We start from the raw sequence: 13,921 nt of genomic DNA, 5'->3' as shown, positions 1-13,921 counted from the left end.
GGTGGGTATACATGAAGTTCTTCTGAGATTAAACATTTGAGTTGTAGACAGAGTGGATAAAGACTGATGATTTATTGATTTTTAATTTTAAAACATTTTTATATTTTAAAGTGTTTGTATTTCTTTTTTAAGTTTCAGCAACAGTGGATTTCCCTTTTTAAAATGATGTAATGTAAGGCCTACTTAATGTCTACTCAAAAGTAAGTCCTCTGGACTTCCGTGAGGCTTACTCCTGGGTTAGTGTCCAGAGGTTGCAGCCTCTTCAATGAAGTGCATGGTACAAATGAATGATGCAGAGTTGTCCTTTTCCATGATGCCCTTACAGATAACCGAGAAACGGCGCAGGGACCGCATTAACAGCAGCCTATCTGAACTATGGCATTTGGTTCCCACTGTCTTTGAGAAGCAGGTAAGTGCATCTCCCTGTCAAATTCCTCCCCCCCACCCCAAGTTTCTGACATCAGTCTCCTCCAGAATACATGTTAATTGAACATTCATTCTGATTTTCTTGCACACAGCTTATGTGGAGGTTAGACTATGTCCGGTCTTCATTGAGCATTTGTTCTGATTGGTTTGCAGGGAGGTTATACAACTATGAGCATTCATGCTGCTTTCATTCTGATTTGCTTGTGGTGGTTATACATCTTCCCATTAAAGAATTGTCCACCCCACACTTTGCAGTGCATTTGCCCATCGCTTTTGGTATGGTCACATTAGTGGCTTAAAATGCAGTGAAGTTGTCCCCCTCCTGTTGCAGTTCAAGCTGCATTGGCATGATGTCGTTCACTTCAGAGAGAGGGGGGATGTCTTCAACCCAATGTGCATGACCTTTTTGGTTGCATTCATGAAGCTCTCATCTGCGTATGGACATTCAATCCATTCATAGGCAACGGCATCTCAAATATTCACACCATTCCTGAGTGTCGGAATACGTTTCACGGATCCGCCATGGATTCACATTTATTTGGTTATTTTATAAGTTTTTCGAGGTCTACTTTTAGTATAATTGCGCGTAAAAGCGAAAGTGAAAGCATGAATGAATAGTGTGGTTCACTTATGAGATTAATCCGCCTTTATTTTGTAGATCCGGTCATGTTCAAAGTTGTTAATGAGCGTTAAACTTGCTTCCCGCCTTTTTGGAGGGCAGCAACAGTGATTTTATTGGTTAAAGTACTAATGATGATGTCACGTTTGTTCCCTAATAAAAGGCAGAGGCACCCCGCTTAGGCAGAGGAGTTCGTTCATGTTCTTTTAGTTGGGTTTTAGTTGAAGTCAAGTTTAGTTTAAGGGACTAGGAGCGGGCTGGACGGGTTGGATGGGTTTTTCTTTAGTTAGAGTTAGATCGCGGAAGATTATTCGGTTTTAGTTTTAGATAGGTTCTTTTAGGTTAGCCTAGGGTTAGGCCCGCGGAAGATATTTCGGTTTTAGTTTATTTAGTTAGCCTCGCGGAAGATTGGGCGCGCAGGGTCTTTAAGCTTAGGGGAACTTAGCTTAGGGGACGAGCCTATGCGGGTTCTGCCGAAGCCACTAAAGATACAACCGGTGTCTGTCTTCCTTTGGGGTTAAAGGGGGGAGTAAAGTAAAATTTTTAATTTCTTTAATTTGGTCCGCCTATTCAGAGTCAGGGTATATATTTTATTTCACGAGGCAACTTTTCATTAAAGAAGGCGATTAGGAACTCATACACCACCAGAGTCTTCAATTGGCTTACTCATCATCCTTCAGACTGTGAGGCTTGGCCGGCGACCGTGCTCAAAAGCACGCGGAACGCTGGCCGCTTTCCCCGCAACTGGTACCTCGTGCATAACCAGCCCAAGGCCGTGCACGAGGAGCTCCAGCACCCAAACCCCGACAAGTGGTGCCCCGTGTGAGGCAAAGCGCAGTTGAAAATCGCTTCCACAAAGACTCCGGTTAAAGGCAACATATCGGAAGTGGCTCGGAAACGGACATTGAGAGGTGAGGTATAACGGCCCGGTTTATCCAGGATTTCGCTGCAGTAGCGCGAATCCACCGCTTGCCCAAAGTACTGTAAATAGAAATTGCGCGCGTGTATTTTGCCCCAAGGGGTCCCCGGGTAGATCGGCAAGGAGTTTAGTGTAAGCCTACGGGCAGAGTAAGGTCTTCCCTAAAGCCTACGGGTGGGAAGGGTCTGGCAAAAGCCTACGGGTGCCAGGGTTTTCGGTCAAAGCCTACGGGTAGGGCCGGTGTCTCCCAAAAGCCTACGGGTGGGAGGGAAAGTTTTTCTGGCAAAAGCCTACGGGTGCCAGGGTTTTCGGTCAAAGCCTACGGGTAGGGCCGGTGTCTCCCGAAAAAGCCTACGGGTGGGAGGGAAAGGTTTTCTGGCAAAAGCCTACGGGTGCCAGGTTTTTCGGTCAAAGCCTACGGGTAGGGCCGGTAGCCCCTAGTAGAAGCCCACGGGTGGGGGTGGAGGTTTTCTGGCTAAAGCCTACGGGTGCCAGGTTTTTCGGTTAAAGCCTACGGGTAGAACCGGTGTCCCCTAGTAGAAGCCTACGGGTGGGGGAGGAAAAGTTTTGGAAAAGTGTTAAAAATGGGCTCCTCACTCTCAACTGCTCAAGTTAAATTTTGTGAAGATTTATTGTACCTTTTGAAAAGAAATGGTCACCCTGTCTCTGAATCAGAAGTAGAGCTTTTAGTTAAAACTATTGGGGAAATTTGTCCCTGGGTCCCTAAGGAAGGAACGAAAGATTTAGCTTCATGGGAAAGGATCGGGTTAGAATTTATGGCCAACCCGAAAATCGGAATTCCTGTACAATTAGTATGGAGCAAAGTAAGAAACTGCTTTCAACAAATCGCTCCAAGAAATGTTTTGCTTAATGGAACAGTGAATTTAGGAAATACTGCTTTTAATAGTGCCCCTGTGCTGCCGCTTGCGATTGTGCCATTTTCGGCCCCCTCGCAGCAGCCAGTTCAGGCCCCGTTGTCGTACACGCACTCGCCCTTGTCCAATTTGTCATTGCCAGATTCATTGCCGCCTGTGCCGGTGCAGCAGACGCCGTCGGCCTTTCAAGCCCCGCCGCGGACTGCCCCACCGCCAGTCGCTCAGCAGTCATCGCAGGCCTTTTACCAGCCAGCGATCTCAAGTCAGCAGCAGCCGCGGACCTCGCTCCAAGCAACGGTCCCGCTTCCTCCATCGCAAGCCGCGCTTTTGCCAGCGATCCAGCAGCAGCAGCAGCAAGCAGCCTTTTTGCCAGCAAACCCTGCTGCCCTGCAGGCCGCGCTCAAGCCAGCAGCTCCAGTTTTGCAGCAAGCTGATTTCCAATCAACAGCAATCCAAGCTTCAATGCAAGCAGCACAACAGCAATTTACCAACCCTTCAGCACCTCCAATGCCAATGCAGATTCCAAGACAAGAGCAAAGCCAAACAATGATGATCCAGATGCCAGGACTTGCAGTACAGAGCCAACAACCTTATGCTCCAACTTCAAGTCAGCCATCTTGTCTTCATCCAACTTCAAGTCAGCCATCTTGTCTTCATAGTCAGCCATCTTCAAGGCATCCAGATGTCAAAGACTCTTTAGCACCATCTAGTGGCTCATCATTTGGAAAGCATCAAGAAGATTTAAACTCACTGATGCCACCTACAGATCCAACAGCAATGCAACCCATCTGCAGAACTCAAGCTTTAGAAGCAGCTTTGGGACAAATAGACTTTAGTGCTGATCCAATGCACATCTTTCCAGTGATTCGTGCCAATGGAGGACAACCTGCAAGATATCAAGCTATTCCTTTCGAGACACTACGTGAACTGCGAAAAGCCATACGCGAAAATGGACTTCAAGCTCCTTATACTAGAAGTTTACTCGAAGGACTGTCCACTAGTAGACTTCTGCCATCTGATTGGAAGTTGATTCTTCGCACCTTCCTGTCGCCTACAGATGCTCTTCTGTGCCTGCAAGAGTGGAAAGAAGTAGCAGCCAGACGTGCAACGCCACTTGCCACAGAAGATATGCTCACAGGATCAGGACATTACTCCAATCTCAATCAACAGCTAGCCATACCTGATGCTGCACTTGTCACCATAGCAGACATTGTGGTCAAGGCTTGGCGCAGATTACCCAATCGCACAGATGCTAGCTCAGTATCAGGATTCGCTGCAGTTAGGCAAGGTCCAAAGGAGCCTTATGGGGACTTCGTGGATCGCCTGATTGTTGCAGTGGAACGCCAGATAGAAGATCGTCATGCCAGAAACATGCTGACAAAACAACTTGCCTTTGAAAATGCTAATGATGACTGCAAGAATGCCCTAACAGCAGTTGCAGCTCGTCCAGATGCCACGTTGACTGAGATGCTACGCGTCTGCCAGAATGTTGGTACCCACTCCTACAAAGCACAGCTCTTGGCAGCTGCGGTACAGATGCCACGTCAAGACAGCTCTACGCCAGTCAAGAAGTGCTATGGGTGTGGAGGCGATGGGCATTTCCGGTCGCAGTGCACAACAACGCCAAGGCCTTCTGCCAAGCCGCCAGAGAGATGTCCCATCTGTCAGAAAGGATTTCATTGGGCGAACGATTGTCGTTTGAATCCACAAAATACATCACCTACCTCATCTCCAGTTCAGGGAAACGGTTCTGCGGGCCGCGCCCCGGCCCCGGTAAAACAATAGGGTGCAAGCTCAAGAACATCATGAAGGTTAACCATCCCAGAAAGGTGAACAACGCTACTCCTTATCCAGGTCATCAGGAAAAAAGAGTGATCCAGAGAGATATCTACTCTTCAGATGTCCAGAGAAAAGATGTGACCTCATCAAACATTCAGGTTCCAGAGGTTTCATCATCTGCCTTACCTATTCAAAGGGTTCCAGTAGAGAACACAGCATTCAGTTCACCTTCTGCTAACCGCCCTTCAATTCCTGCTGATGTAACCCCCGCTTCACAACAAGCAATCACAGTCAAGTCTCTGATCGCAGAATTGCCTTCAACGTTGAGAAAACATTCTACTGAGGTCAACCTCGCAGCACCTGAGCTTTACTCACCTTTGAGTCAAGGTCAATCTGTCATCGAAGGACATTTGCCCTTGATGAAACAGCAATATCCAGGTAGCAGCCCAGCTGATGATCACTTTCCATGTGGCCAAAGAATGCAAGTGAGTGAGACAGCTCCCTCTTGTGGAAGCTTAAACATCACTCCAGTTAACAATGTCCACACCTTTGTGTCGCCTCCAGCTTTTAAGCTCAGTCCGCCACAATCAAACAATTATCATGGACAACAACTTCAACTATCTTGTGTCAAAGAAGAAGCTCCATCCTGTCAGTTTGATGCACGACTGACTGAATGCCAACAGGTTCAACAGCATCAGCAACTCTTACCAACGGAAGAACCTCAAGTTTGCCAACTCAACGCAAAGCAGCTTCAGAGTTGCCAACTTCAGCAGTGCAAAAAACCCGAAGCCAAAAAGATGTCTTCAGACACTGCCAATGAGGAACAAGAAGAATCTTCTGTCCCAGGTATACCACTCTTCTTAACAGAGGACTGTTACTTTTCAAATCCATGGTTTGCTCAGCAATTGCCAACATCCATTCGTGGTCCATTCCCAGACACTTCAATTTGCCTTATCCTGCCTAGGATGGATCGCCTCCCTGCCACAGTCACACTGACTGCAGGCCTAGTTCGAATCACAGATTCATCGCAGTTGCTGATTCCAGGATTTTCAACTGTTCCTTGCGTCCTAACAAAAGGTTTAGAAATTGCCAGACTTTATTTGCTTACTTCTACGCCTACAGCTCCTGTAGACTCTTTGCCTCCTCAGGCAGCAATGGCGCTAATCAAGATTACAGAAGAACGCCCTCATCTCGTCTTAGAAATGGGTGGACGAAAGATCAAGGGTCTTCTTGATACAGGCGCAGATGTTACAGTGATCGCCAGAAAAGATTGGCCTGACCAGTGGGCAACGACTGTCACCCAGGAAGTCTTCGGAGTCGGAGGTTTCGAACCCGCCCACCAGAGCGTACATCCAATTACCTTCCAGTCAGACTCAGGCTCCATGGTGCAGCTCCGTCCACTTGTTATGGATGTGCCTATCACCCTTTGGGGTAGAGACTTATTGTCTAAAGCAAGAACTGTTATCCACACTCATTTTTGATGTGGGCCTCTGCATCAGCGCCAGTTCATGCACTTCCACTCACATGGAAGGAAGGACCCCCTGTGTGGGTCGACCAATGGCCGCTGACATCCGAGAAGCTCGTCGCAGCAGAGGCCCTAATTAAAGAGCTCATTCTCTCTACAAGCCCCTGGCAAGCACTGTTACAAAAGTGCATTGTTCTTTTCTGCATTGTTCACATCTATTCACTTTTCCTTTATTCAATGATCCAATCGCCAGCCATGGAACATTCCTTGTTATGTTCAGTGCTGACTTTGGCAGTGGTTGATTGAAAAACTATAACTCCCGGCGGAACTTTTGGTTCTTTGGCTAGATTCCTGTTTCTTTATTATCCTCTATATACCCAGCATGCTGAGAATATCCAACTCGTTGTTTGAACACACCAGTTTCTCAAAGCAAGGGACTTGTTTCTGTTCCTTAAGAGGAAGTTTCTAAAATTTGGCCCAGCCATGGAGAACTACGGTTTCCAGCTGCCCGCCTTCGTTTGTGTGTTCAACCTCTACTCTTCAACAAGACGTTTCTACAGTTTGTCCAGTTAGGGAGAACTACGGTTCCCGGCAATTTTTGCCCAACGCCTTGTCAAATGCAGTAACTCTTCAAAAGTGCTCAACAAACAGCACCAGTTGAGTTCTGGGCAGTTTGCCTTACCCTCCTACTGCCTAGGCCTTTTGTTTGTCTCTGGGCAGCCCTCTGATTCCTGGCTGCCTGGATTTGTTCCAGTTATTCTCTTACCTGCATTCACTAGCAGATCACCTTGATTTGCTTGCTTAACCTCCTTTCTTCTACAGGTATCGTTGGTTCTTCAGAACTCAATGTTTCAGTACTTTCCTGAGCTCCACGAACTTTTCCTAAGTTCCAGGACTATTTCTTCTACATGGTCGTGTGTAATCGGAGAAGAAGACGACCGGCAACTCATTCATCGTCTTCATCCTCCTCTCCAACACCATTTTGCAGTTCTAAACCTGTCTTATACTTTATATTGTACTTGTAAAAATTGCATATTTACCTTTGTATGCTTCTTGAAATATCCGCCTCGCATGTTACATGTGTTTTCCTTATAGCTTGGTAATTGATGATATGGATGTTTATATATACAAAGCTTTTCTGAAATGGTTTCCATTTAGAGTGTCACAATTTTGATGATATGGAAATGTTTATGTAAGGTCAAAACATTGTCTTTGTGCAGTTCTAGTCATAGACATATTCATGCATATATGTTTTATTTCAGTAATCCTAAATCTCCACGTTGTGCTTGCAAAAGTTGTAGTTCAAAATGTGGTAACATTTATATACTTTATTTGAAATGATTTCCTTTGGTCAAAGTATTGGTCATTCTCGGATTTGTTCAAGATATATATGTCAAGTCTGGTGGTGTCCTACCCTTTTGGTACCCCTTTTTCTTTGAAAAAATCCCCCTCTATATGCTACCTTTGGCAGTAAACCAGGTTCCCAGCTTTTCCCTTCGCTCTGTTTCCGGCTGTTGATGGGAGACCCTTATGTAGCTGGTTTAAATCCCATTTCGTTTCGCTGGAAACCCTTGCGTAGATGGTTTAAATCCTCATCCTGGCTGGGACACCTTTATGTAGGTAGCTTAAATCCCCTCTTGTGGCGAAAACCACTTGTACTTAGGTACCTTAAATCCCCTCTCTGGAATCGGACCCTAGTTCCCCGTTACCTGTGGTCGCTGTGGTAAGTTCAGAATCTGCCTTCCTGAAAGTTCCTTCGATTCTGTAGCCTCAGAGCCACAACCCTTTTCCGTTACCTTATCCATTTTCCTCAGTTTTCCAAATAAAAAATTAAAAAAAAATGGGGGAGGGGTCTGGGTAGGCTATGTAGCCCCAGCTCTAGTTATATTTTAATTTTGGGTCCCGGATCGGGACCTCTCTTATGTTTGGGCAGTCGTTATCCGTTATTTTTAATTTTGGACCTGCATCAGGTCCTCTCTTGTGTTTGGGGAGTAATTTGTTGTTTTACGCTACACGCGAAAGTATATATGCTTATGAGACGATTTGTTGTGTTACATTACATATTGAAGTATTTATATATGCCTAAAAGGTTTACAGTGTATCGGATCGATCACTTTTTATGTTCGGCTAGTGGTTTGTTATTTTCATGACTTTATTGCTACATTATTGTACAAGTATTTCCTCCGATGAAAGGGATGGATGTTGATGGTATTGCTAGTGTTTATATCACAGTCTTGATGTAGACTTTGGCGTGGACACTGTCGGCATTGTCGACGTTTGCCTTTTCATGTCAAGGTTTATATCAAAACAAATGGTAATGTTTGTGTCAGAAAAATGCTTATGATATCTCTAACCTTCTTTTTTTATATAACTAAATCAAAAATAATTTAATTTAAAACAAAAAAGAAAGATGATATGTCGGAATACGTTTCACGGATCCGCCATGGATTCACATTTATTTGGTTATTTTATAAGTTTTTCGAGGTCTACTTTTAGTATAATTGCGCGTAAAAGCGAAAGTGAAAGCATGAATGAATAGTGTGGTTCACTTATGAGATTAATCCGCCTTTATTTTGTAGATCCGGTCATGTTCAAAGTTGTTAATGAGCGTTAAACTTGCTTCCCGCCTTTTTGGAGGGCAGCAACAGTGATTTTATTGGTTAAAGTACTAATGATGATGTCACGTTTGTTCCCTAATAAAAGGCAGAGGCACCCCGCTTAGGCAGAGGAGTTCGTTCATGTTCTTTTAGTTGGGTTTTAGTTGAAGTCAAGTTTAGTTTAAGGGACTAGGAGCGGGCTGGACGGGTTGGATGGGTTTTTCTTTAGTTAGAGTTAGATCGCGGAAGATTATTCGGTTTTAGTTTTAGATAGGTTCTTTTAGGTTAGCCTAGGGTTAGGCCCGCGGAAGATATTTCGGTTTTAGTTTATTTAGTTAGCCTCGCGGAAGATTGGGCGCGCAGGGTCTTTAAGCTTAGGAGAACTTAGCTTAGGGGACGAGCCTATGCGGGTTCTGCCGAAGCCACTAAAGATACAACCGGTGTCTGTCTTCCTTTGGGGTTAAAGGGGGGAGTAAAGTAAAATTTTTAATTTCTTTAATTTGGTCCGCCTATTCAGAGTCAGGGTATATATTTTATTTCACGAGGCAACTTTTCATTAAAGAAGGCGATTAGGAACTCATACACCACCAGAGTCTTCAATTGGCTTACTCATCATCCTTCAGACTGTGAGGCTTGGCCGGTGACCGTGCTCAAAAGCACGCGGAACGCTGGCCGCTTTCCCCGCAACTGGTACCTCGTGCATAACCAGCCCAAGGCCGTGCACGAGGAGCTCCAGCACCCAAACCCCGACACCTGAGTACAAAATGATGATCATGTACGTTTTCTTATTGGATTGAAGCTGCTTTGAGAGAGAAAAAACACATCGAACAGTGGTATTTGTCGATAAACTAACTGTTTCTTGTGGATTCTGGCTAAAGTTGTGGGAATGCGGTTTCAAAGCTTAGCAGTTGGAGCCCAAGGGATATGGGCAGAGTACGGGGGTGCCAATTTGAATAAAATATTGAGGAGGCCCAGTTAAGTCCCACCCCACATAATTGGTCACAAGACATGGTACACGCACACTATTTGAATGGCAATGCCCATCAACTTGAGGGGAGGGGTCAAATATGGGGGGGGGGCCTGAAGGGACCTCAGCTCCTTGGAGTTGGCTCTTATGGCAGAGTAAGTGGCAGTGTGAACATAACTATTAGTATTCCCGAACAGCAGTAAGTCCTCTTTTTAGAAAAAAGGAAGGAAGAAATGTGGATAGCCATTGTGGTGTAGTGGTTAGACTAGGACCTTGGAGAGACCTGGTTTCAAATCCCCACTTGGCCATCATGAAGCTCACTGGGTGACCATGGGCCGGTAGTGTAAACTTACAGGATTCTTGTGAGGATAAAATAGAGAGGGAGAGAATCAAAATTGCCACCTTGAACTGCTCAGAGAACAAGGTGGGATATAAAAGTGCATATATATATATATATATGTGTGTGTGTGTGTGTGTGTGTGTGTGTCAACTTTTCCCTTTTTTAAAGGGAAATTCCCTTAAAATTACATTAGGGCAATGGCACACTTTAATCCACTTAAGTTGTGCACCTCATGCCATGCCCCGCCCTGCCACTGCCTTAGATTCTCCTCAACTACCCTGGACAACCTGACCACCTGAGCTTTCTGATGGGTATTTATATCAATTCCCTTTATTTCTGCTGCCATCACAGATACCAAGTATCTGAATATTTCTCACCTCTAGTGTCGCCCAGTAAAGAGACATGTGTGTATAAAGCTATAATTTATTTTTAAAGGAATAATCAAAGGCTTTATGATCACTCAGTACAGTATATACAAGTGTATGTTCAGTTTTTGGTTACTTAGGCTCACATAATACAATAAGGAATAACAATGCTGAGCCTCCTTTATCAGACTAACCCAGACTAATCCAGATACCTCCACCTCTCATACCAGCTAACAGCTGTAAACTCCCAGCTGCCAGGCACACATTTTCGAACTCCCTTTCAAGCCCTTGTCCCATCACCTCTCACTTCCAATATTCCAAGCATGTTCGTTCCCCTCCCAACCAAACACATCTAATTCATCTAACATGCTTACCTACATAAATCTCACATATTAATTTTACCTTAATTACCCTACTATACATATTTACACAATATTATTTACGTATAGCCCCAGCAAATCCCAGGGCACACCTAAATTTCTGGTATGTGCATGGATCCCTCCCACATAGTACTAGTGCTCTGGAAGCAGCCATGATCACACATTACAATCTGTGTTAATATAATGGGAGTCCTCTTTTTTCCCAATGAACAGGGCTCTTCCAAAATGGAGAAAGCAGAGGTCTTGCAGATGACAGTAGATCACTTAAAAATGCTTCATGCCATTGGAGGCACAGGTAAAAAATAACAACTGACTCTGCTCAAGTCCTTGCCATCCATGTTATGTTATTGCCATTCCATGTATGGAGGCCAGTCAGATGCTGCTGCTCCTGCAATTAGCAGTGCCAGCCCTACCATTAGGCAAAGCAGTGCAGCTCTCAGGTGGCAGAAGCTGGAGGGTGGTGGCAGCAGAAGCAGCTCTCCTCCCTCTCACTATTCTGTCTAAACTTCTCCAATGATCTTTCGATCATAGGGTACAAGTAATTCCATGTGGGTATATCACATACAGGTACATCAAGAAAGAGGAGGTAAAGAATGCAAAAATCCAGAGGATGTATTGGGCCTCGTAGCGAAAATCCAACTCCAGTTTTTTGAGCTTTGGGGTCCCCTATCTTTGGCCCTGCAAGAAGATGAGGCAAGCAGCATAGTAGCATGGATTATGTTCTGGCTACCTCCTGACATAAAAGAAAATGTTCCTTTAAAGCCATTTCTGGACATGTCTGGGGGTACTTTGCTCCTTGACCAGAGTGTGTGGGGTGTATGTGTGCATTTGCTGCTCTGCCTCAGGGGCCACAAAATGTCTTCAGCCAATCATAGAAGTTAGCATGTAGAGCTGTGCTTTGTATAAATGGCTCCACAACGCTAATCTCACTCTACTGTGGTCTGAGGTCAAACTAGACGTGACCCCAATAAGCAATAAGCAGAGTAAACAGCAGGTGTGTGTGGCAAAGGGTTAAAGTCCCCCTGCACCTCCATCCTGCTGTAGCCAGAGTCCTCGTTGTATTGGGAGACCTGCTGCTGCATCTGCCTTGTCCTCTTTTTCAACATTTAATCAGATAATCGTTGCTAACTGCACAGATGATGCCACATTGCGTTTGACTCTGCCAGTCAATTTCAAGTGGCATCTCCTGACTGAAAGTACCTTCAGGAAGCAATTTATGTGCCTTAAACTCTCTTGCAAAGTGCATTAGCCAGCCAGGAATGTACTCCAAATCCCATTTCATAGGGCAGTGGTGGCGAACCTTTTGGAGACCGAGTGCCCAAACTGCAACCCAAAACCTACTAATTTATTGCAAAGTGCCAACACGGCAATTTAATATGGGATAATAATTAATATACCGTAATAAAATGAGTGGGGGGGCTGCCCTGAGTTGTTGAGGGGGGGCTTGGAACACAGTTGTTTTTTTGGGGGGGGGGAGAACAACACTCACACGCCTTATAAACGCTTCCTATGGCACGTGGAGCAGAAACAACACATAGAGTTTTGGGGGACATTGCCAGAGTTTTTTGGGGGGGGGGGGGTTGGATCACAGTAGTTTTTTTGGTGGGGAGAAAAACACTCACACGCATTATAAACGTGGAGCAGAAACAACACATAGAGCTGGGGGGGGGGCATTGCCCAGAGTTTTTTTTGGGGGGTTGCCAAGACTAGCAGAGCTTTTTACAGGGGCTTGGATCACAGTTGTTTTTTTGGGGGGGAGAAGAACACTCACAGGAATTATAAACGCTTCCTATGGCACAAGGAGCAGAAACAACACATAGTCTCAAGGATCGCAGGCAGCAACCAATCAACGAAAACCCTTGACAAAGCCACCAATCACGCGAACTACAGCCTGCTGGCTGTAAAAAAAATCCCACCAATGGCCGGAGGCGGGGAGGCAGGAATATAGCTGCTTTGGGGAGATAAACTGCCTCTAAGCTGCTGCCGATGAGGTGGGAGCAGTTTACTCACAAGGAGGCGTGGAGGGAAGCTGCTGGCCAATTTGAAAACACCAAACAACGGCACTGCTGGCGTGATGGCGCATGCCAACAGAGAGGGCTCTGCGTGCCCACTCTGGCACCCGTGCCATAGGTTCGCCACCACTGTCATAGGGCATCAAAGTCATGTGTGTCCTGCTGAGGGATGTACTGTAATGGCAACATATCTGTTTTTATTTTCAAAATACTAGATGCTCAAGTGCTGGCAGTCGATTACAGGATGCAGTTACAGGTGGGTAGCCGTGTTGGTCTGCCATAGTCAAAACAAAATCGAAAATTCTTTCTAGTAGCACCTTAGAGACCAACTGAGTTTGTTCCTGGTATGAGCTTTCGTGTGCATGCACACTTCTTCAGATACAGGATGATCGGTATCGGATTACAGGATGATCGGTTTTCGTCAGTGCTTCACAGAAGTAGTGAGATACTTGGGCACCTTCAAGTGGCAGAGTGGCACCAATTCTATCCAGCTACGGCTCCTCTCCCACCTGAACAACTATGTGGCTGAAATGGAACCTCCTCCTAGAGCGACGTCCTCTCTCTTGCCCTTCCAGTCCTGGCCTTGGTGGCTTTTCCATAAATCCCTAGCTCCTTCTTCCCCACAAGTCCATCTCCCCAGGAGGGAGGGAAACCCTGGCTTGGCTGTCCTAGCTGCTTCGTCGGGAATCTATCCAGGCCCCATGCTGGGAGGAACACCCATTTGCCAAATTCCAAATTCTCTCACATCAGTCTGCCCTAACACCTTGTTTAGTAGAACTTCACCACCCCAACAGAGTAAGCATCGCCCACTGATGACAACAGCCACCCCCAGTAGTGCATCTAGTGAGAGGCCAAGGGAGGCAGCGGCCCCCAGGAGCAGCCAGTTTGCAGCCCTTCTCTTCCCTTCATCCTCCTCCTCTTTGGCTCACAGTCCAGGAGCACCAGTTTACATGCCTCCACCACCTCCAGTTCTAAACGCTTCTGCTCAAGGACCAGGAATCAAAACCAGAAAAGCTGCTAGGCTCTGCCATTCCTGGACTATGGAAATTGGAGCTTTGTGATCCCTGCCCCCTGAGAGAGAGATTTTCAGCAACCCTCTCTTGAATAAAAACAGTAAGTGAAGCTGAACTCAACCCTCATGCCTGATTTTTGCATACATGATTAGAAGAACCTTTCC

General features: G+C 45.8%; 1 protein-coding gene across 1 annotated transcript; it reads left to right on the top strand.

Moving 5' to 3' along the window:
• The first annotated feature begins 213 nt into the window (after positions 1-213).
• On the top strand, positions 214-13,805 carry HEYL (hes related family bHLH transcription factor with YRPW motif like). The gene is made up of 3 exons (XM_033158685.1): positions 214-409; positions 10,946-11,035; positions 13,137-13,805. The coding sequence occupies exons 1-3, from the start codon at positions 266-268 to the stop codon at positions 13,803-13,805; spliced, it is 903 nt and encodes a 300-aa protein (XP_033014576.1). The 5' UTR covers positions 214-265.
• Positions 13,806-13,921: the final 116 nt, after the last annotated feature.

The sequence above is a fragment of the Lacerta agilis genome, chromosome 8, assembly GCF_009819535.1.
Source record: "Lacerta agilis isolate rLacAgi1 chromosome 8, rLacAgi1.pri, whole genome shotgun sequence".
In the NCBI taxonomy this organism is placed as follows: domain Eukaryota; kingdom Metazoa; phylum Chordata; class Lepidosauria; order Squamata; family Lacertidae; genus Lacerta; species Lacerta agilis.
This window is presented reverse-complemented; position numbering and strand designations above follow the sequence as displayed.